Source organism: Pipistrellus hanaki (assembly GCF_964339955.1).
Source record: "Pipistrellus hanaki genome assembly, chromosome: 17".
NCBI lineage: Eukaryota > Metazoa > Chordata > Mammalia > Chiroptera > Vespertilionidae > Pipistrellus > Pipistrellus hanaki.
This window is the reverse complement of record NC_140519.1, coordinates 6,739,628-6,762,756: the sequence shown is the minus strand read 5'-3', so window position 1 is coordinate 6,762,756 and position 23,129 is coordinate 6,739,628. Positions and strand designations below refer to the sequence as shown.

Genomic DNA, 23,129 nt, shown 5'->3' with positions numbered 1-23,129 from the left:
CTGTGGAACCATTCCTGACCACCGTCATCCCCCGCTACCCCCTGACCCCTCCTCTGACCAGGCAGGCCCAGCTCTCCGGGCACATTGAACCTCCTCCTGAAAACTGAGCTAGACGAAGGCCTGTTGGCAACCTTGACCTTGAGTTACTGCATTTTATCCAGAGGCCCAGCTATGTCATTGGCCACAGATGGCTTTGCCCTCTGTGGGCCGGTTTCCTGTGCTGAATGGGTGGTGAGGCGAGATGACAGTTGACTAAATGCTCTCTTGAGACCTTCCCCATCTAACATTCTGTAGCTCTAAGCATCCAGGTGTTGCATCTGTTCATCGCTGGCCAACAAAGGTGCACCTGTCACTGGAGCCCACAGTTATCCTCCGAGGGTTTGCATCTCCCCAAGATGTTTGCTCTCCCTTGGGTTACAGTGGTGATCGGAGGACCCTGCCAAGAGGCGGCTGTTACCTGGGAAGTTCAGTACATTCTTCCATGTTGTATTATAAGTTAGGCACTTATTAATTAATCTTCGGAAACCTTCCTGGTCATCACAGCTTAGGAGACGGTAATTCTTGTGGGGAAGGTATGTAGGATGAATGCAAACTGGATTAATTAATTAATCTGAACTTTTGACGGTGAGACCTGGCATGGATCTCTTCTATGGATGAGATCCATATGCCTATCGTTTTTCTCCCATTTTTCTTAATTTATTAATCTTACTAATTAAAGAATTATCATCTGGCCATCACTTGTCCTAGTGACCACTAACAGTAGAAAAATGCCTTCAAGGTCACCTGGGCAGGGCATCCCTAGGAGGACAAAGGGGGAAATTAAATGGAAAGGGGAGATTTGGAGGAAGGAGGTGCCCATCTGAGCTCCTGCGGCCACCTGGCCAGGTGGACACCCAAACTGGGTCCCACAGAGAGCAGAGGAGATCCATGCCAGGTCTCAGCCAGGTTTTCAGTGAGTGCTGAAAGAGGGAACCGGAAGCAAGTGCCCAGGGGCATGAAAGGGAATCAGCAACCTGGGTCCCTGGAGGCTGTGTCTGCTCACTCGCTACCGGATGAGTTCTCTGCCATCTCCAGTGAGCGCCTTGCAGGCTGAGCCAGCTCAGGGCCCCTCCTGAGTCTCACTTATATGCCACAGGCCTGCGCGTGAGCTGCACAGCCCATCTCTGCTCACTCTGCTCCTGCTTCCTCCAGATCTTCCTCATCACCCCCTCCTGTCCTGCGGGATCTCATTCTTCCACCTTCCTTCCTTTAATCCCCTTTCTCCACCATCTTACCTAACCGGCTGGAGCACACATTTATGTCCTGTGTAAGAAAATGCACGTCAGCGTTCTGTCTTAATCTTCCATCCGTTTATATTTTGTGGAAGAGAGCTGAGCGGGGCCCCGGCCGTATACATTCTGGAGAAGGCTATTCCTGCTTAACATAAATGAAGCATTAAGAGGAAAACGAGGCCCTGGCCGAGGGAGCTCGGTTGGTTGGTTGGCATCCCAAACTCCAAAATGTTGCCGGTTGGACTCCCGCGGCTAGGACACAGGCCTGGGTTGTGGCTCAGTTCCCGGCTGGTCGCTGTTCCACTCTCACATCGATGTTTTTCTCTCTTCCGTTCCTTTCCTCTCTCTCTAAAAATCAATTTAAAAAATTTAAAAAAAAAAAAAAAAAAGAGGAAGCTGGGGGAGAAGGGATGCTAACCGTGCCCTCTGTTCCAGCCTACAAGGAGAAAATGAAGGAGCTGTCCATGCTCTCGCTCATCTGCTCCTGCTTCTACCCCGAGCCCCGCAACATCAGCATCTACACCTACGACGGTGAGTTCCCCGCAGAAAGGCTGCCCCCGGGCGGGCGGGGCCTGTCCTCTCTCCCTCCCAGCTCCGTGTCTGATCGAATCCACGTCTGATCGAATCCACGTCTGGGGGAGCTTGGTCCTCACGTGCTGGGCCCAGCTACCAGGCCTTATTACTTGTCTATGGCTCCAAACAGTTCGGATTTGGGGTCAATAACAGGATTGAGTGGGAACTGGAGGACTTTGTTATGTCTCATCGTTTAGCCTGAAAGTGCCTCCGGCCTAGTAATTCTCACACAAAACCAGCCAAGTCTGTGCTGCTTGGTTTTCCTGTGAAGCCCACATTTAGGCAAAAGGAAAATCAAGTTTAGGTTAGTCAATCCAGGCTATTTTCTCCTAAGAATGTCTGCCATTACGCAACGCCCTGTGGACATTGTTGAGTTCCCCGACACCGTAAATATTTATTCTCTTAAAATATATCCACGATCGCACCGCAGAAAGAGGTCTTGTATTTTCCAAACGAGGTGGCGCGAGGACCCCGCGCGGCCAGGTCCCTGTCTGGCGGCAGCAGTGCTGCTTCCCACCCGGGACTCAGATGGTTAGAGCGAGCCGGCCTCACCATCCTCACCCGCTCCTTTCCCAGACATGGAAGTGAAGCAGATCAACAAACGTGCCTCTGGCCAGGCTTTCGAGCTGATCTTAAAGCCACCATCTCCGGTCTCAGAAGCCCCGCGCACTTTAGCTTCTCCCAAGAAGAAAGACCTGTCCCTGGAGGAGATTCAGAAGAAGCTGGAGGCCGCTGAGGAGAGAAGAAAGGTAACTTTCCCGGACTTTTTTTTAAATGCATGCTTAATTGTGGTTGACATACATTTAAATTCTCTCTCTCTCTCTCTCTCTCTCTCTCTCTCTCTCTCTCTCTCTCTCACACACACACACACACACACACACACACACACACACACTCCCCTGGCTGGGGTTCCAGAGGACAGCATCTGGATACATGAGGGTCCTCAGTAGACCTGGAGTCAGGTGACCACTAACAGTAAAAGTTGCTGCTTTTAGATTAGCTAGAGCTAGAGGTCGCGGACACTCAAAGAGCTCCGTGCCCTGGTGCCCTGCCCCCATCGTGGGTCCCTTATTGTAACAGCCTCCCTGCCTCAGTCCCTCCCCTCAGGGAGAAGGCACAGCCTCAGGTATCCTTACTCCAGGGCTGGTGGTGGGAGGCGTGCAGGTCGGTGCTCCTCCCTCTCAGACCTGTGTCCCACCCCCAATGCAGTGCATGGTTTTCCTTGGAACCAGGAACCACCCCTCCGCCCTCTGAGGTTTCTCCTGCCCAGATGCTCCCCCAGGATGAGTGCCAGGCGCTTGCCCCGCCCTCCCCAGCTGAGCTGCCCGCCGGAGAAGTTGCCGCTCCCATGGTCCCACGGTCGGGAGCTGCCCTGGGATCTATGAGTGTCATCCTGTGCTCTCTTCTCCTTGATGGCGTTTTTTCTCTTTTCCGCTGGTTTGTGTTACAGCCCTTTTCTTTTGCCACAATCAGGTGGCCAAGAAAAGCCAAGGGTATTAAAAACAGAGGGCACTCAGAAACCCCAAGGACTGTGCACACAGCGACAGAAGTTCTGTCCGCATGTATCTGTACCGAGGATGGGAATATGGGCATCCATCCCACGAAGATACCTTTAATCAGCCCAAGAGGAATTACGTCAGCCAATTCATATCTACATTGTATTTCCCACTGACATTAGCACCATACATTTCTAGGATTGTTTAGTTACTAAGAATATACTCCATATCCAATCTTGTGATTTGAATGGACACTCTGCATTTATAATAATTTTTAATTTTATTAAGCTGCTGTCTATAAAAAGCCAACCCAGTAAACACTTCTATGTGATAGGTATAAAGAGAATGAAGACAGTCCTTCTAAAAACTGAAGTTTCTAACAAGGAGTGCAGGACAAATATGTGTGTGTATGTGTGTGTGTATCTATGTGTGTGTGCGCACATCTATACTAATAGAAGGGTAATATGCTAATTAGACCGGATAGACCAGACATCTTCTGGATGTCCTTCTGGACAAAGCCATGGTGGCAGGGACCAAGGCAGAGGCAGTTTAGGGTGATCAGGCAGGCAGGCAGAGTGGTTAGAGGCAAGCAGGCCGTAAGGGGAGAGCAGTTAGAGTTGATCAAGCTGTCAGGGGAGAGTGGTTAGGGGTGATCAGGCAGGCAGACAGAGATGGTAAGGAGCCAGTGGTCCGAATTGTGAGAGGGATGTCTGACTGCCTTGCAGGATTGGGCCTAAACCGGCAGTCAGACATCCCCCGAGGAGTCCCGGATTGGAGAAGTTGCAGACCAGGCTGAAGGACACTCCCCCCCTCATGAATTTTGTATATGTGTGTGTGCTTATACATATACATGCAGATATATACATAAGTATGTAGTATCAAATAGCAAGGCTCAAATATTAGAAGTCCTCAGGCTAACTTTTCTGAACCAGAAAATACTTTTTGTTTAAGGTGAGAAACAATACAATCTTCCTGTAGTTGAAAACCATCTTGCTGTGTCCTGTAATACGCTGATTGCGATTTCACTTTTCACTGCAGAGTGACGTTCTCGAATGTCTGAGAAGGACTTCTTTATTTATTACATACATATTTATTGAATTTTCCCACTCACTGCTGCCCTAAGTCAGAATTTTAAAAGGAGGAAACTAGCTACTAACCTGAGTATATGTATAGAAAGTTGCTTTAAAAATATTTTTTTCACTTTTGGGGTTGTTAATTATAGCTTTCCTTGCACAGCAGAGCTAAGTTAATTTCACCCATGACCATCCACCAAGACTTGGCTGCTAACGGATATTAATAATGAACTGTCACAGCAGTGAGCACGCTGCACACAGGCTGTTCAGTCCTCTCCCAGGCACTGGCATCAGAGGACACAGGTATCTGTCCTAGGTTCACACAGGCAAGGTCTGCCACTTGGTTAGAATACAAACCCAGTGACTGAGCTAAAATGGAAACTTAGAGATGAAAATCCTGCAGCCGGTTCAGGATGTTGCTTGTGTTTATAGGTCAGATATTTAATTGGAAGGAAATCATCAAAGGAAAAGGAAGAACAACACAAAGATGATCAATATTAAAGTTTTCATTAAACTCCCAGAGTTAACTACTTACTGGTTCTGGTAAAATTCCTGCCCCCTAACAATAATAGCTTACCAGCAATGAGACATTTATACAATTGAATTGGACTAGAAATTGGCCTCATGGCAGCAGACATCTACACATATGACCATCCGCATTATGAATCCCAAGAGAAATGTTCTTCAGAACCATTTAAAATCAGTATTCCCCTGCATTCTTGGTATGGCTTCTTGATACGGTTTTCAAGGCAAAAATCATTATATGGATTATGTCCTGGCAGTAGGACTTTAATTAGAAGAAAATACAACTAATTAACAGAAAGTATCAACCAAAAAAATCATTAATTGATTTTATTCTGTTGGGTTGTTCTGACTTAATTAGTGTTCATTTGGAGAACTGTTCATTTTCTTTAAAAAGCAAGTGCATATATCTAAGCAAGAACATGCCTAAAACCAAAACCTGGCTCAACTAGCTAAAACAGGAGCAGGGTGTGTGACTAGAAAGTCTGGGAGGGGTTGCAGCTTCAAAAACAGCTGGATTCAGGAGTCAGAGCAACATTGTCAGAAAATGTTCTTTTCATCTGCTTCCAATTGGTTTCAATAGTAAGAGTCTTTCAAAGAGTCACCCCAAATTTTGACCTCAAAAATTAGCAACCCCTACAGAAAGAGCTCCTGTTTCCTAAGAGCTCTGACAAAAGCCCTGGAATTGATAGTCTGTCCAGGATCACATGCCGACCCAAGAGAGACAGCACTTTGATTGGCTAGCCTGGATCACGTGACCTGAAGAGATAGATGTCGCTAAGATCTCTGAGGTTAGAAGTGAGGAGGAGTGATGCCCCAAAAGACTGCTGACATGCTCTTACCTGAAGAAAGGGAAATGAATGTTGACAAGAAAAATTACAAGCATCCAGATTTTATCTGCAAATGTTAGATGACCATTAGAATAATTACTTTGCTCATGCACTATTCAATGTGTAATTCTCTTCTTTAGCCCTGCTGACATTCTGTGAGGATATTTTCATATAAAAAGAACAAACAAACAAAAAATCCAGCTATGCATCTATCTAGACCAGCACTGTCCAACAGAAATATTATGTGAATCACAGAGGTATTTTAAATTCTTCTAGCAGACACATTTAAACAGATAAAAAGGAATCATGAAACTAGCCACGTGTGGCTACCCAGCTGGATGGCACAGATACAGCTGATTAGACCTGGAAACTCTTAGTGAACAATGGCGGAACTTTAGGTCTAACTTTTTCGAAGTGGTACCGGATAATTATTCAGATTCAACTTTACTTTGTATTTTTCCTTACATATTCTCTAATAATTAATTGATATAAAGTAAAGAAGATACTTCCACACTGTGATTGCAATCTGCATCATCCAAACCAACGCAGGCAGAGTTTAGGACCTACAGGAAGGGGTGGGCTCTTCTCAGTCCCACACTTCCGTCCTTGCCCACTCACGTCTCAGGTTATGTGTCCATTCCTCGCCTTGGGGAGGGGGCTCCTCCAAGCCCCTTTTTATTGTTATTCTCTCTCCTGGTACTCAGGACTGTTTTTCCTTTGCAATCCTCAGCACAGTTGGTGCACACAATTGGAAAGCATATGTTTATCTGCATATTTACTTAGCCCTATATCCCCCATCTATATATATATTATATATAAAAGCCTAAGCGACTGAACAATAGGTCAATCATTCGCTATGACATGCACGGATCACCAGGGGGCAGACACTCAATACAGGAGCTGGCCCCTGGTGGTCAGTGCACTCCCACAGCCAACCTCCCTTTGTCCCTGCCCCCAGCCAGCTGGTCCCAATAGGCCCCAATCAGGGCTGAGCAAGATGGCCCCACTAGGCCCCAATTGCTGGCCAGGCTGAAAGACCCCACCCATGCACAAATTTGTGCACCAGACCTCTAGTTAGATTATAAACTCCATGAAGGTAGAGGTTATGTCTTCTATTTAATAGGGCTTGGCCATAGTTAGTACTACAAATATTTTTAAGTGGTAACTTGCAGACCAAATGCTAAGGTGGCAATATGTAACTTGTTTTTGTTTCATCCTTCCATCATAAAACAAAATAATAAGTAAGTTTCCAAATGACGCCTTCCTAAATTGCACTAAATAAACTCTATAATATAAAGAATTCTTAGTCTGGGAAAAATCACTCAATCAACAGATATGTACTGAGCATTCTCTATTTTATCAGAGGGTACTAAGTAAAACAGGACAAATGGAATTGGTAGTACTGGCGTGAAAAGCTTTGTTCACAGGGGGTGGTCGGAAAAGGCCTCTTGAATATGAAGGCCTTGAATAGAACATCTGAAGTAAAGAGAATGATGCGTGCAAAAGGATTGTTTGAGAAATAATGAGGACAGTGTGGCTGGAGCAGAAAGAGCAAGGGCGGGCTGGTAGGAACTGAGCATTGTAAGGAATTTGACTTTCAAGTGCATGGAAGGTCACTGAGGAAGATAAAACCATTTCACTCATTGATATGAATTGCAACCTCTTTTCACAGAAATATCTGCTTTAAAAAGCTGGGTGACTAGAAAAATGAAGAGTGTGAGATAACTAGAGAAGGCATGAATGATGCCAGAACTGCAGATGCCCAGAGAAGATGAGGAAGTGTCTTCAGGACAGTGGGTAGACCAGCAGTTCGAACCAGTGGGCCTGGGTGGGGAGTGGGTGAGCAGTGAGCTGAGATTGTGGGGAGCCCGGAATGCCAAGTCAAGTGCGCACATTCCGTTGTGTACGAAACAGGAGTCACCAAAGGCTTTCACAACCACAGGGTCCAGCCTCGCCCAGGGCTCAGCAATATTTCCACTGCTCTGGACCATTGCCTTTCCCATATAGTACACATTTTTAAAGATTCGGCCTATCAAACATACTACATTTAAATAAGTATTAATAAGTACCTTTTGTCGTGGCTATAGTCAAAGGAATCTGTAACTGCCGATAATTCTGATCATCATAAAATAATAAACATTTTCTCACTAAATTGATATAATTCTAACTCAAAGTAAATATAGAGATAGGTGTAGACATAGGTGTGAACTATGACTTCTGGTAGGGCTTTTAAAGCATAAAAACATATGCGTTCCCCCTCCATGGTCCCTGCTCCTGAGAGTCCAGGGACCACATCTGGGCAACAGGGACCTGGGCTGTGCTGCGGGGCCTCTGGATCCATAGCTGGAGGCTGCCCCGGAGACACCTCCACACGCCAGGAATTCCCTGTGTTAAGTGTTCTGACCTTTCCCCACGTCCTCACCTCATCTGCTGACCCGACTGCTGCTCTGACCTTCTGGTTACTATGTTGGACCACCTTCCCTCAGGCTCCTTTGAACCAGAATTAATGCTCCGTTGATTAGCTAGTGGCAGTTTATTATTTTAAAAAATAAGACCTTTCCTGCTTTTTCTCCCCCTTTTTTTTATTATCTCTGGGGATTTATTTTCATCTCCTTGAGACCATATTCTCTCATGAGGTCAGCTTGAAGCTCATATTTTGAAATCAAAATTTTCATACTGCAGCTGACCTACTTGGGCAAAATGGTAGGAATGCTGAGTCATCCATCCTTCTACCTACCCATTTATTCATTCAACAAACATTATTAGCAAGAGGCAGAAGAGCCAAGATAGCCATACATCCTGTTGGCTCAGGACAACGTCGACTTTCCTCCTGCTGTTCTGATATCATTGGCATTATTTCAATATCCTAAGTGTCCTGGTTTGGACAGCAAATTATACGGACATCCTAAGCCAAGCACAGCGATTACGAGTGCTTCTTAAAGCGTAGTGGTTAAGAACATATGTTAAGAGCATGTCTATGATTCAAAGCCTGGTTCCACCACTTAATTGCCGTGTGACTTTGAGCACATCACTAAACTCTCTGTCCTGTTGACAAATAATAGAGCCTGCATCATGGAGACACTGTGCGAATTAAAGGAGTTAGTTCTTCCACATAATGACATACAACCGGCACCGGGAAGCATGGTAGCTGTCATTGAGCAAAAACACACCCAGTTCCTGCCCTCACAGCCCTCATGCTCTAGCAAGCTCATAACTTAGAAAAGAAAAGAAGCTCCTCATCAAGGCAGATACTGAACTGTTACCATACAATGTGATTCATAAATGTTTTTAAATACTAATATCATCTGTCAAATTATAAAGAAAAATAGACAGTTTGATAGGTAACAGATATAAGTGGCTTGAAATTTTTAGTGTTATGAGAAAATGATGAAAGCTGAAGGATTTAAATGACATTGACAAAATCTCCTGTTAAAACTGATTAAATTATAAAGAGTGCCAATCAAACCAACCCAGTGACATATAATTGGCATCCTGACAATGTCAGCACAACGAACCCCCAAGTCAGTGGACTGCTGAAAGAAAGATGCGTTGCTTGTTTCCATAAAATGGCATAAAAGTGGGGCATTAGTCACCAAACTTGATAAACTTGCCTTTTGCATTTGTTGGCACCTCACGTTGAAGATGCAATTAATGTCAAACCCAGGAAAAGAGGGGGTGGGCTGTATAGCAGTGGGTCCTGAACTGAAGGGCAGGATTATTCACAATTCCCGTGGCCGTGGCCAGACTCCTCATGCGGGACCAGCTCCCCGGGGGCTGTGTCCGAGGAGTTGACCCAGTGAATGGGTACGGCTTCCACAGAAAGACTTTGTATTTTAATCATTTTAAATTTCTTATTCTGCTTCCAGTCCTTCAACACAACCCTTTCGTTTCACACACTCCCATCCAGGTGTCGTGTTTTAACAAGACATTATTTATAACTTTAATTGGGTTAATGCTTTCTTCACTGTTAACAGTAAAATCAATCATTAGATATCATAAGTGTCTGACACATGCTGCTAGATGGAAAGTAACATACTCAGATGATGAGAAGGGACAAGAAAATAATGGGACAGAAAAATATTTTACCTCAGAAGTGAATGAACACTAGCCCTTTTTACATGCAGTCTTAAATCTCCTTTGGGTACCTAACATAAAGTGAGCTTTATATACCACTTAACTCGAATGCGTCTTCCATTCATTTGCACAGTAATTAAGTCTTAGGCTCAGTAATATAAGGAATGGTAATGAGCTCTCAGGACAATGCTGCAGTGTCCCCACTTGTACAGTCAGCTGCTCCCAGACTCCTTATCTCTCCCTCCGCGTGCCTCCCGGGTACTTCCTCCAATGATACGGAGCTCAGCGTGTCGCCCAGAAAAGGCGTTTCACCATCACGTGCCTGTCATCCCCGCAGTGAGTGGAGAGGGCTCCCCAGTCTCCCACTGGAGGTCTCGGGTCTATAAATACTTTTGCCTCATAGGTCACGCCCATGCCCTAATTTCCTATTTCAGATTGCCATGACCTTGTACGTTAGGCACAGGCCATTGGACAATTTATTTTTAACAGCTTTCAGCAAATCCCACCTGCGTCAGCCAGGCCCTTGCTCTCTGCTAATCTATGCAAGCGAAGGACCAGGCAAGAGGGCCTATGCGACCATGTCGGGAGCCCAACTTCTGCAAAAGTGAAGGCAAATGCTTCCACCCTGTAGGTCAGGCCTTCACCCTGTGCCCCACACTCACTTGGTGTCATGTTTTCACACACTTTTCTGGATGGCATGCCCATTTGCTCATTGATAGGAACAGTGGGATCGGAGCCAGCTTTCCTCCTGGAGGCTGTGACCTGGGAGAGTCCCCAAGGTTCAAGAGGGAATGGGTTGCTCCCAGGAAGGGAGTTGAGGTTTCGGCAGTGGTATCTGGGCACCGGGCTATGAAAGAGGGAAGAAGAAGTGTGATTTTCTGCAGCGGGGGAGTGACAGGGACTTGGGGCCCACGGAAAGGCCCCCAGACCCCTTGAGAAGCTGTGTGAGAGCTGAGTGCATGTGAGGAAGGAAGAAATAGGAAGCCATGGCTATCTTCTCGGCGAGGCATTCATTCCACACTCACTGGCTCAGCCTGCAGTTTCTCAGAGACAGTGTGAGCACCAGGTCCCCACAGCGCACTCGCTGAGACCCAGAGCCGGTCTCTGCGGTGCAGGGGTGGCCATGCGCTAGTGCTCACAGCACTGCCGCCTCCGTTTCTGTCTCACCCCATGAGCTGTGGAATGGAACACCTCGCACCCAACCTGGGGGGTCTCCAGTAGCCTCAGTGGCTACAGAAATGCTGACATCATGAAGCGGGGCATTTCAGATAAGCCAAAGGCTGCTCTAGGATGCAGCAGGCCTCTCTCCACTGACAGGGGGGCCTGCGGGCGCTCCCACAGACCCAGAGTGTCCCACCAAGGCGAGAAGTGGGCAAAGGTGTGTGTTGCTATTTTAGTCTTTTGGTTCCAAGGGATTCCTTTCTCAGGCCTTTCCCCCTGCTGTCTCCTGATTGCCATCAGCTCTTTTGCAGAAGAAAATTAAGAATGCAAGATCCAACGTTAATTTGAGCATCTGGAAATTAACAATTCCGCAGTTACCCCTGATAACTACCCAGGGTAACTCTCTCCACAGAAAAATGGCCTTAAAAAATCCAGCTGGCTCCCACCTAGCCAGGGAGCTCCTATCGAGGGCCACCAGGCTGGGTGCACTGAGGAAGAAGAGAGGGAAGGGCCTTCTAATACCCTGACTGGAGAAGAACTACCCAGAAGCACTGCCCACTGAGAGGGTTTGAAGTCACATTTTGTTGGGCTTTGTTTTTATCTGTTTGGTTTTCTTTCCTGGCACTGCCTCGGGGTTTCCTGTCCATTACAAGAGAAACCTCGATTCCAGACTTACCTCTAGTTCTGGGGCACGTGGCACCCTCATTTTGTGAGAACCTAGACTTCTCTCCATCTGGAAGTTTTCTGGTCTGGGGGTTACAGGTTGAACTGCATGTTCTGAGATGAAGGATCAGTGGTTTCCCCCAATTTTTTGAGGTGCTCGCTGAGTGTGACCTTTTCTATCACTGCAGCCCATGCAGCGGGTGGGGGTGGTGCAGAGGGGGGAGTGGGAAAGGGTTACCATCACCATGAGGACCCCTGGGCCCACTGGTGTCAATAACGAAGATGTCTGAACAAATGCCCTGCACTCAGGGGGCAGCCAGCATTTCCCACTGAGTGTAGCTGTGCCAGGAGGTGAATTGCCATCACCTCCCAGTCGCCGGGTTTTGAGTTTGGGTTTCAATAATGATGGCTACTCTTTGCCCAGTACTAGCTTTCTCTGTATTGGACACGAGCTGAGTACCTTGCAAACATTTCATTTGATGCTTATAAACAATCCTATGAGATAGGCCCTGTCTTTATCCATATGCGAAAAGGTAGTAATTGCATGAAGAGTGTTCTCAGAGTAAAACTTCACACACACACACACACACACACACACACACACACACACACCTTCAGTCAGTCTCTCTCTCTGGAACAATTCAGTAGCCCTGATAGCAGGAAAGAAGCACAGTCCACCCAGGAAGCTTACCAGTAGTCCACCTGCAGGCAGGAGGAGGAGCCAGTTAGAAAGTGCTTTTCATCCTTCTCCAGAAAAGCTCCATTTGATTTTGAACTTGTTTTAACATTTCCTCCTGGTTTTCCATCTCCGTTTTATGGCAAGCTGTCACAGAGCAGGGATGTGGCGGGTCCTCTGAGATGCCAGGGAAACCATATGGGGCTTAACTGGAAGTGGGCTCAGTTCCCAGGATTTTCTAATCTCCAGTGAATCATCAACATGTTCCAGATAAAGGTCAGAATAAACACATCCACGGGCCTCATTAGGCTTTCTGCAGGGTATCACCATTTTACCACACCTGTAAAATTTTATCTGAGTTTCTACCCCCGTCAGATCTCATACGGTTTATACATCAAGATTTATTTAGTAAGACCCCATGACCACTACCGTCAACTAAAATGTTTTCCTATTGATGCTTTTAGTGGAATATATTTTTTAACCTACCATTGTATAGATACTCACATTTAATCCATCTCAGAGGACCAGCCAATACCAAGTAATTACCCAGGAATAATGAGTGTGTAGAAATTTAGTCTTACCCCCGGAAAGGCCAGTATTGAGCAGCTGTGTAATTGTGGAGGAGCAAAGGCATGTGGGAAGAAGTTAACACATCAGGGTCACCAACACAGCTAAAAGGTGAACACAGGCCGGATGTCAAAGCCCATGCCAGTGTACGTTTCACACATAGACCGAGAACTGCCAGCATTATAATCACTGGGGATGCTGATCAAAAATACAGATTCCTGAGTCTCACCAAATAGCCACAGAACTGAAATCTCTGGTGGTGGCTAGCAGGCCTCTGCTTGTTTACCAAGCTCCCTGGCAGTTGTTAAGATTCATGTGCAGAACTATGCTGCCCCCTGCTGCTGCAGGTGAATGACAGTCGAGAAAATGCAGGGGTGAGGGGTGTCTGCTCCTGGTGTTTCTGCTTGGATCACTTAGCAACCACAGGGTTTCAAAAATGACCTAGGTGACCTCGGAATGGTACAGAGAGGTCAGCACAAGGCCTTCCTGTTGTCGGCGGCCACGTGGACATTAAGTTTGCACTATTGACAAGTCTCCAAGGCTAACTTGTGATGAGGAAACAAAAGGGGGGGGAGGGGGTCAGGGAGGGGAAGGGGAGCATGGAATTAAACCAGAAAGTGAATGTGGTGGTTAGATTGGCGAAACTGGGACGTTCATTGCAGCCCTCAGCCTACAGCTGATCTATAAGAATGAAGCAGAAAAAAGACCGAACTTGCTCCAATTCTACTTATAGTCATCTGGCTTCAGTAGATGCTGCTACACAGTGATTAACTGCAGCATCCCCTGTCACATAAATGCAAGCAGCAACTCATTAAAAAACAGAAACATGAACTCCTCAGTGAGGGTTACGTGTTTTCTCTAAGACAGCCTCTCCAGAAAACTCACATCTGAAATCCAGCTAACGGCACCTCCCAGCTCCCCGCCCGTAGGAAGCCCTGAGGCATGGAGGGGAGGGCCCAGGGGCCAGCCGTGCTCTGGCCAGACATGCTGCTTCTTTGCTGGGCCACTCCTCTCAGAGGACGTGTTTCTCTCCCCAGTCTCAGGAGGCCCAGGTGCTGAAACAGCTGGCGGAGAAGCGAGAGCATGAGCGGGAAGTCCTGCAGAAGGCACTGGAGGAAAACAACAACTTCAGCAAAATGGCCGAGGAGAAGCTGATCCTGAAGATGGAACAGATTAAGGAAAACCGTGAGGCTAACCTGGCCGCCATCATTGAACGTCTGCAAGAGAAGGTAATCCTCTCAGGTCCTGAGCAGGCGCATTCCTCAGACACAGCTGGGCGAACTGCAAATCGGGCACCAGAGACCTGGTCAGAGCCTGCGCATGCAAGCACAGCTCTCGTCCTGCTCAGGCCTCAAGGTAGACCTAGTGGGGCTGTAACATGGGCTGGGCCTTGGGCCCTATCGGGAGGCTGAAATTGTGCCAAACTTCCAGAGGCATGGTTAAGGGAGACTAATTCATTCTTTTCCAAGGTAGGAAAGACTGATGTACTAACCTTCAGAGCCAACCTGTTGGAAATATTAAATTAGAACCACACAGTACTTCCTACATATATAATACATAATGCTTAATTTTAGCTTAACCATTAATTAATGTGTAATGTTAAATACATCAATATTAAGTTGGAGAAGTATATTTGTCAGAAAAGGACAGAGCATTCACCAATGGTGGGAACCTGTTCTCTCCACCCAGGAGCCTCTGCGTGGAAAGCTCGGCTGCGGTAACACTGCATGGAGCCAAGTGAGGGGGAGCCAAGGGGTGTTCGTTTCCTCCCGTCCATACCTGGTGCCTTTCCCTCCACCAAATGTGCACTCGGTCCCCCCAGGCAGGATGAGTGGCGCTGCAGAGCCTCCCCAAAATGTTCTTTCTTGCCCTTCTGTAGTCTCTGTGCCATCCACAGCCAGGGCCATGACCATCACCACCACCATCACCACCACCATCACCCCCAGAACCATCATCATCATCACCATCACCATCATCACCACCATTACCACCATCACCACCACCACCACCACCATTACCACTATCACCACCACCACCACCACCACCACCATTACCACCACTACCACCACCACATCACCCCCACCACCACCACCACCCACTACCACAACCACCACCATCACATCGCCACTACCACCACCACCACCATTACCACCATCACCACCCACCATCACATCACCACCACCACCACTACTATTATGACCACCACCACCATTACCACCATCACCATAATTACCAACACCACCATAATTACTACCAGCACCACCACCACCACCACCACCACTACCACCATCACTACCACCACCCCTCAAAACCTTCCTTCCAAAATGGATGGTATAGCTATCCTTTTTCAAAAATCAGATTAAGCATTGTGAGAGAGGGCCTTTGGGATAGGCTGCCTCAGTCCTTTCTGAGCAGCCACCCTCCAACCTGTCTGGGTGCTATCACATGGTAGGCACTGGAGACACAGAGAGATGTGGGACTGTCCCTGTCACCAGAACACTGAGTGAGAGTTTGGACACTTGCAGCCCCCTGAGTATTGCTTAGTAAGCTTTGTGCCGTCTGTTAGAGTTGGCCTATTTCTTTTAAGAATTGGGTAGTCTCAGCCTGACATTCTAGTGATTCTTTGTTTTTTCACTCCCATTCTCTGACTACATATCAGGCCAGAACCAAAGGAAATCAGACATAAAACCTAAAACATATACACTGACTTCCATGGAGATTTTCACGGGCACCTGGACTCTAAGGAATGCCTGGAAGCTGAGCTGGGAAGGGCATGTGAGGCTCTGAGGGTGTGTGACGTTCAGGGTGACCTGAGCAGGAGCCAGGACAGCCACTGGGTGCCTCAGTCAAACCCTCACATTGAGATTTAACTTCCTGTGTAAGCCCAGTCCCTTCACACTCTCACAACCATTTCACCCACATGGGCCAGGTCAGCATGTGGAGGAGGCACCAGAAACCAGCCTGCTGCAGGTGGTTCCATAGTGAGTGCTTGACTGAGATGCAGGAGAGCAAAGCTCCATTGGCTAAAATTTACCTTGAACCTTTCTCCATGTACCCTCATCCCCCACTTCCCCACATAACTGGTGGGATATCTGCTGACAGTTCTGGTACCGTGGACAGCGGAGAACCATTGTGTTCCATTCAGGATCATTGTGACTCCACCTTTACCTCACATCCTAGACCCTAAGAAATCCTACGTGGCATTGCTGGAAACAGGCACACTCCTCTCCTCACCAGGATGCTCAATTCGACTTGCAGAAAGTTCCCCTCCTGATACATCAGGAATCCTGAGCAGTGGTCACTGGATTTATACAGTGGCCATAATAGTTAACATTCTCTGTTGGTCATAGTCTCGGTTGAATACAATGGTGGTTGTTTTTTTTTTAAGATGCCACAAGTCTCCGAAGAGCTTCTGCTTTGTGACATGTCTTGGGTTCCATGTGTTCCTTTCTTGGGAAATGAGAACATGTCCTGAGGGTAGATGTCACACCAGGTTACTTCCAGTCACACACACGGCATGCAAAGGAGCGGGCGGGCCCTCCGGGTTCTGCGTGGAGCAGACCGCGGGCTCTGTGACACAGCTTGTCCCCTGGTGTCTTGCAGGAGAGGCATGCTGCAGAGGTGCGCAGGAACAAGGAGCTGCAGGTGGAGCTGTCCGGCTGAGGCGACCGAGGGTATGGCACGGCCCGCCACTAGGAAGTCCCCCTGCCTATATCTTAAGGGATCTTGCGATATCAGTATGAGAAATGTGTGACATGGTTTAAAAAGAACTCACTATTTAAAAAAAAACACACAGAGAAACAGAATCAAAAATAAAATAAAAAAAGTCAATGAGGTCTCTTTGCAGAATGTTTTGCTTGATGTTTAAAAAAATACCTTGGTTCTTATTTTGTAAATACTTACATTTTTGTTAAAAAATACAAGTATTGCATTATGCAAGTTATTTCATAACCTTACATGTCCTGTAACAGGCTTTTGATGTTGTGTCTTTCCACGCAAATGAAACCGCTGGGTCTGTTCTTTCCGAAGCTCCCCACGTCTGGCTACCCTCCCTCCCTCTCTCATTCCAGCAGAAAAGCGAGGTCAGTAGACAGCCTATGGTGCTAGAGACCCACCATTGCCTGATGACCTAGACCGCTCTGTCATCCCTGAGCTTGGCTGAGCCCAGCCCTCGACCACAGGTGTTATGACTCCACTCCTAGCTCTACATTTGTTCATTCATAGCCTACCGACTGCCTAGAAGCAGCAAAGCCAGGCTAGGAACAACCCCCAATCATAGCACTGACATTCACTTCTACTGGATGGTGGGCTGCCGTGTGCTTTGGTTTTAGAAAGGGGTGGATGAGAAGACAGGCCTGAGATCAATCTGGGTGGAAGCAAAAAAAAAATTTTTTTTAAATGACCCTTTAAAGCGCTACGTGTTAAATGGTTCCAGCAGCCGAGACATCGCTCTTCATGAAGTGGGCTTAGTTCTCTCCTTTAAGTTCTGTGGGTGGAATGAATTAATTGACGTGTCAGGTGGCTTATTTGTGGATGCCATGATGGACGATCTTCATGTTAAGCTCTTACCTATAGTACAAGTACATGATGCTACTGAATAGTTTTCACTTGGAAACTGTGAGCTGGTCGTTGCGTTGAGTTACACACACACACACACACACACACACACACACACACACAGTCAGAAACACTGCGGACTTTCACACAAGCTGGTCTTTCTTCCCAGTGTGCGGCGATGCTGCCGGTTAAAAAGCTACATCTCACTCCATCTGCGGGGCTGACGCAGTGAGGGGTTGGCAGGGCCCTGTGCCAGCCGAGACTCACCAGATCCCCCCGTTGGTACCGGTCACAGTTTTGAAGTCGTTTCTCCCCAACTCCCAACTCCCGAAGGTTGCTGCCTGCATATTTACTCCTCATTAGTGCTCTTTCCTGTATGTCATTGTGAGCAAGCTGTGATGAATAAAGAATCGGAGTTCTGTGAACTAATAAAGGGTTGGTCTGTTCTCTTGCCCCCTTCACGGGTCTGAGCCCAGAGTCCAGACCTGCAAACGGTCAGTGGATTAGACTGTCTCAGCAGCAAAGACCTGGAGCGCTGGAGACCTTGCTTCCCAGCATATGTCGTCAGTTTGGCTCAAACTCACAAAAGGATCTAAAATAAACAAATGATAAATAAGCGAAGAGACGGTAATGAGAGCTTGAGGAAGCCAGTGCTGCCCTGGCTCCCTTCCCTTTGGGAGCAGCAGGCGGCCCCTCTCCCTTCTCTGTCCCTCTGCCAGGCCTGCATGGTGGGAGCTGTCTTTGATCTGGTCCCCTTAACCACCTTCAGGACAGATGGAAGTGCCTCAGGTTCGGACGGATCATTCTGGGGGTGAGAGCCCCTTTCAGAAGCCCTGGAAGGTCCCGGGCACCCCCTCAGGCTCCCCGGGCCCCAGGCCACCTCCCCAGCCTGTGACAGTGCGGCTCCCTGCCCTCCCGCTGCATCCGCACTGCCAACCACATGGGGCAGCGGGTCCTGCTCTCGGCCCAGATGGCCCTACAGGACAGCAGAACCGCGTCCAGTTCAGCAGGAAATCATGAATAATTAAAACCCCGTGGATTGATGGAAAAAATAAGCTGGGCTGCCATCCACGGCAGTGCTAACAAGCCAAGTTGAAGGTTGAGGCCATCTGGTCTCCACCTTGAGTATTTTGTGGGGAAAGCTAGCCCTGCAAATGCTTTAAAATGTGAGCTCCATGCCCCCTTCTTTGGAATATCGATCCGTTCCTGATTGGCTCGCTTTGGTGGTAACTAGAGTCACAGGCATTATTTTCAGGGTAAGAAAACAAAAGGGTGAAGAAGAAAACGTCCTGTGCTTGTTGGTGTCAACCACCTCCGCGGGTTACAATTCCCTGACACGCCCCGTGGCTGAGGCTCCCACAGACGCTTCGTGTATTCAAGGTAGGAGCAAGGTTTACAAACATTTCCTTTAAATCCATTGGTACCCCCAAGGTCTCTTCAGACCTGCTTGTGATAAGTATGGTACCTCACTCCCTAAATCCCAGTTAAATGAATGTATTAATTCGGTTCTACAAGCTCTCTGACGGACAGTGAGCTGGACCCTGTGAGTCTGGAATGGCACACACGGTCACTGAGTTGTCCTCTCTCCCTCTTCTTGAGTCGTACCCAACTCTTCTCTTCCTCGCCCCCTACAGTCCAGTGGAGTCCATCTGTGCCAAGGTACAAGGATGTGATCGATATATATATATTTTTTATTTTTAGAGAGAAAAAGGAAGGGAGAGAGACACATGAGTTTATTGTCCCACTTACTCATGCATTCATTGGTTGACTCTTTTTTTTAATTTTTTTTTTATTAAATTATTATTTTTGTACATATACCAATGATCATTGGTTGACTCTTGAATGCACCCTGACTAGGGGTTGAACCCATAATCTTGGCGTATGGGACACAACACTAACCCACTGAACATCCAGCCAGGGCACAATGGACATTTTAGAGGCCATTTCTACATCCAACAAGCGGGCCTTTCTGCTAACTTGCAGGCTAGCAGCAAGCATTCAGGTCTTCGAAGAAAAATAAATACTATGTACTATCCTATTCCAGTCCCACTGCCGTCTTTTTTCTACCCATATCGACCAAGCTTCTGGAAGTTGTTTCCCTTCCTTCACCTCGTATGCACCCCTTCACCTACCACCATCTGTTTCTGCTCTCAGTCTCCAGCGAAACCACTCCCACCAGCACCAATGGCCTCTTTGCTGCTAAACCAAATAGAAACTCCGTCTGGCCAATACTACTCAGATCAGCCCCAGGTCCTACCTGCCCTCAGAGTCTTCCTTGAACTCTCCCACCCCACAGCTGGTGAGCCACCCACCCCTCCCACGTGCTCCCTAGCACTCTGTGTAAATGCTGGAAGCGGCGAGGACTATGATTAAGGTGGAGGTGAAGGTGCCTAGCTCGATCCCTGGGCAGGTGTTTACGTCCTTTAAAAGTCCTCACCCGGAAGTTGGGGGTGGTTGCTGAACTCAGTGTTCTCACCTCCTCACTCTCCACGCACCATGTGACTCTGCGGTACCTCCCCTCAGAGGAGGCCCGTGGGTGTGGCCACGGGACACACTGACCCCTGCAATGACCATGGATTTGACCCGAGTTGAGGCTAGAAATGTGCAGCGGCTTGCCAGCTTCCCCTCCCAGCCTGTCGCGAGGACATGCCACCCAGGGGTGCTGGGACGGGGGAGTGGCCTGAACCCCTCAAACACCCAGGCTGTCCCCACGCCCAGCAGGCACCAGCCTGAAACGGGAAAGGAAAAGTAAGCGTGTTGTACTGAGCCCCGAGGCCTGAGGTGGTGTGACACCGCGTCACTCTGAAAGGGCCCATGTGACGTCCGAGAAGAGCTGCAGTTAAAGGAGCTGAGAGACCTCCACAGGCACCGGTGTGCGGTGCGTAACCAGCAGTTATTCACCATCAGCACAGGCCACTCTGCGCTTTCCCTTCTGCTTGCTTACTGTTTCTCTCATTTAACCATTACTTCCTCTAAGGCAGAGTCTCTAAGTTTATTGTTGAATCCCTAGCGTTTAGCAAGTGTTACACACACACACACACACACACACACACACACACACAATGCAGGAACAAAATGAATTAATGCAGCCTACTGAGAAATACGTAGTGCAGGGCTTGGCCTCAGTAGGCACTTCTTAAATATTCGTTTCCATCAGGCTTCCTTCCTCCGTAGTCCGACCGTGTCTGCTTGGTTTCAGACGATTGGAAATTCAGCTTTAAGTCCTACAAAGGACCAGTTAAGACGATCAGAAAACAACACTTCTGTGAAAACTGGAAAACTTGCTAACACCTCACCACAAAGGAAAACAGATTTAAGTCGCTTGTATACATGCTTATAAGCATAACCAATGGACGAAAAACTCTGGGGAGGGAGGGCATATATGGGAGTGGGGGTGGGGTGGGGATTGGTAAGGTATGTACACATATAATACCTTAATAAAAAAATGAGAAAAAATAAATAAAAAATAAGTCGCGTGGGGGCACGCACTGGCAGACACCGCTGTCCTGAGCACTGTGCGCACCTTGTCCCTTTTCAGCCTCCAGTTCTCTCTCAACAACACCGTTCCCAGTGGCAACCCAGGACACGGCTGCCCCGGCTGTGGCCTGAGTCCCTGCCTGGCTCTGAGTGGCCAGATCATTCTCCCTCTGCCCGAAACACCCACTCCGGACTCCCATGTTGCCAGACGACTCAACCTCTTCTCTTCATTGTTGGGGTCACTACCAGCCCCAGGTCTCCTGTGATTTGTAGTTCCCGGTCACTGTTACCCGCTTCCATCCCATCCCTGTGCTGACCACTGGCCACTTTCATACCACACAGAGGACGCCTCCACGCTCTGCTCTGAGTCCCCTGACATCCCTCCCTAGTGAGCCTCCCCCTCGGCTTTCTCTAAGCCGCCACACTCCAGGTTATGCCCTAAACTGTGTCATTGTCAGGAGTCACAATCCCTCCACCCTCTCCATGTCAGGCACCCCCTTTGGCCTCCACCTCCCCTCTTTCCAGCCGAATACCTGTCCTTCAAGACCCCAATCTCTGGGTAGTTCCTTTTGTGTCCCTTCTCTCCAAGGTCATCACCCCACCACCACCACCACCACCACCACCCCCACCTTACCAGCTTCTTTTCCCTGGGCAATCATTGCAATCCCTCTTCTGTATCCAGACAACTGCCTCCCTCAGTGCCGTTTCCAATCAGCCACACCCATGACCTACTAAACGAACTCTCCATCGAGCTCAGGCCTGTTCCCCTGCACAGGAGCACGGCTCTCCTGACTGACCCTCCTTTAAATTCATGAACATAAACCTCAGGCAAGCCTTCACATTTTCCAGCAACCACGCCTGAGTGCTCTGTATTCTCTTAAACCTCCTCAGCTTCCAACATCTCCTCCCCATCCTCACTCTCAGCTGAGGACGCACTGAGAAACGGCCTCACTGGGACACGCTGTGCCTGGACCCAGCAACGCATCCCCGCCCCTCACACTTCAGCGCCACCTTTTCCTTCTCCGCTGTGGCCAGGGCTGAGCCATTTCTACACGAGGCCCAACTCCTCTCACCAGCCCAGATGATCTCCCCAGGAATCCTCCCCACTCCCTCCTATTTCATATTTCTTTCTACAGCACCAGCATTAAAACATGCTATGACTTCTTCCACCTTAGAAAAATTCTATTGCATTTTTCCCACCAGCTGCTGACACGTTCCTCAATTCTGCTGTGCAGCCTGGTCTCCCTCACTGCCATGTCTTTCCTCCTCGTCTCTCGTGAACCGGCTCCAACGAGGCCTCAGCCCACTGCCGGGCTGTACTTACGAGGCTTGTCGGGTTCCCCATGACCTCCTGCTGCTGGGTCCACGTGAATTCTCAGGCCTCATGTTGTTTGACATTATTTGACATAACTGATGACTGCCTCCTCTATGATATCGTTCTTTGTCTCTTTCTTTTTTTAAATCCTCACTTAAGGACATGCTTGTATTGATTTATTTTATTTATATTTGTTTGTTTGCTTGTTTATTTATTTATTTTGATAGCGAGAGATTGAGAGAGAGAAAGAGAAGAGAGAGAGAGACGATGGGCCGCCTCCCATATGCATCCTGACTGGGGATCAAACCCACAACCTAGGTATGTGCCCTGATTGGGAATTGAACCCACAACCTTTTGGTGTACAGGACAACACTCCAACCAACTGAGCCATCCAGCCAGGGTCTCTTCGTGATATCTTCCTTCACAGGCCGTCACCGCCCCAAACGTAAACATCCTCTACGTACGGACAGCTCCCAAACCTCCATCTCTGCACTCATCGCCTGGACTTCAGTCTCGTGGAGCCAGCTGACCACTCACCATCTGCATTTGTATGTTTTGGACAAGGGGCACCTCTATTTAACGTGGCCACCGCAAAGCTCCGGGCATTCCCCCTAGGCTCCCTCATCTTCATTTTCGCCCTTCTAATTGCTCAACCAAAACCCGTGTTGTCATCTCTACAACCACCAGAGGGCAGTGTCTGATCACATGTGCTGATAACGCTTTAACCCTAAAATTGTTTTACAGGGAAGCACACACCCACCCCCCTCCCATCCCCTCATCTAAGAAATAAAAGACGTGGACATAAAATACTACTCATTCCTTTAACGTTACTAATTAAATACATGATCACAAATACTGTCATTGGATTAAAATG

At 48.0% G+C, this 23,129-nt stretch overlaps 1 protein-coding gene across 1 annotated transcript in view; it reads left to right on the top strand.

The window, feature by feature from the left end:
• STMN2 (stathmin 2) overlaps positions 1–17,896 on the top strand; it is a 38,104-nt gene extending 20,208 nt beyond the window's left edge. Inside the window, exons 2-5 of the mRNA XM_084865000.1 lie at positions 1,707–1,802; positions 2,421–2,593; positions 13,944–14,135; positions 16,510–17,896. Of these exons, the coding sequence (XP_084721126.1) occupies positions 1,707–1,802; positions 2,421–2,593; positions 13,944–14,135; positions 16,510–16,569 (521 nt within the window). The 3' untranslated portion in view covers positions 16,570–17,896. The remainder of the gene's footprint in view (positions 1–1,706; positions 1,803–2,420; positions 2,594–13,943; positions 14,136–16,509) is intronic.
• The last annotated feature ends 5,233 nt before the right edge of the window (positions 17,897–23,129 follow it).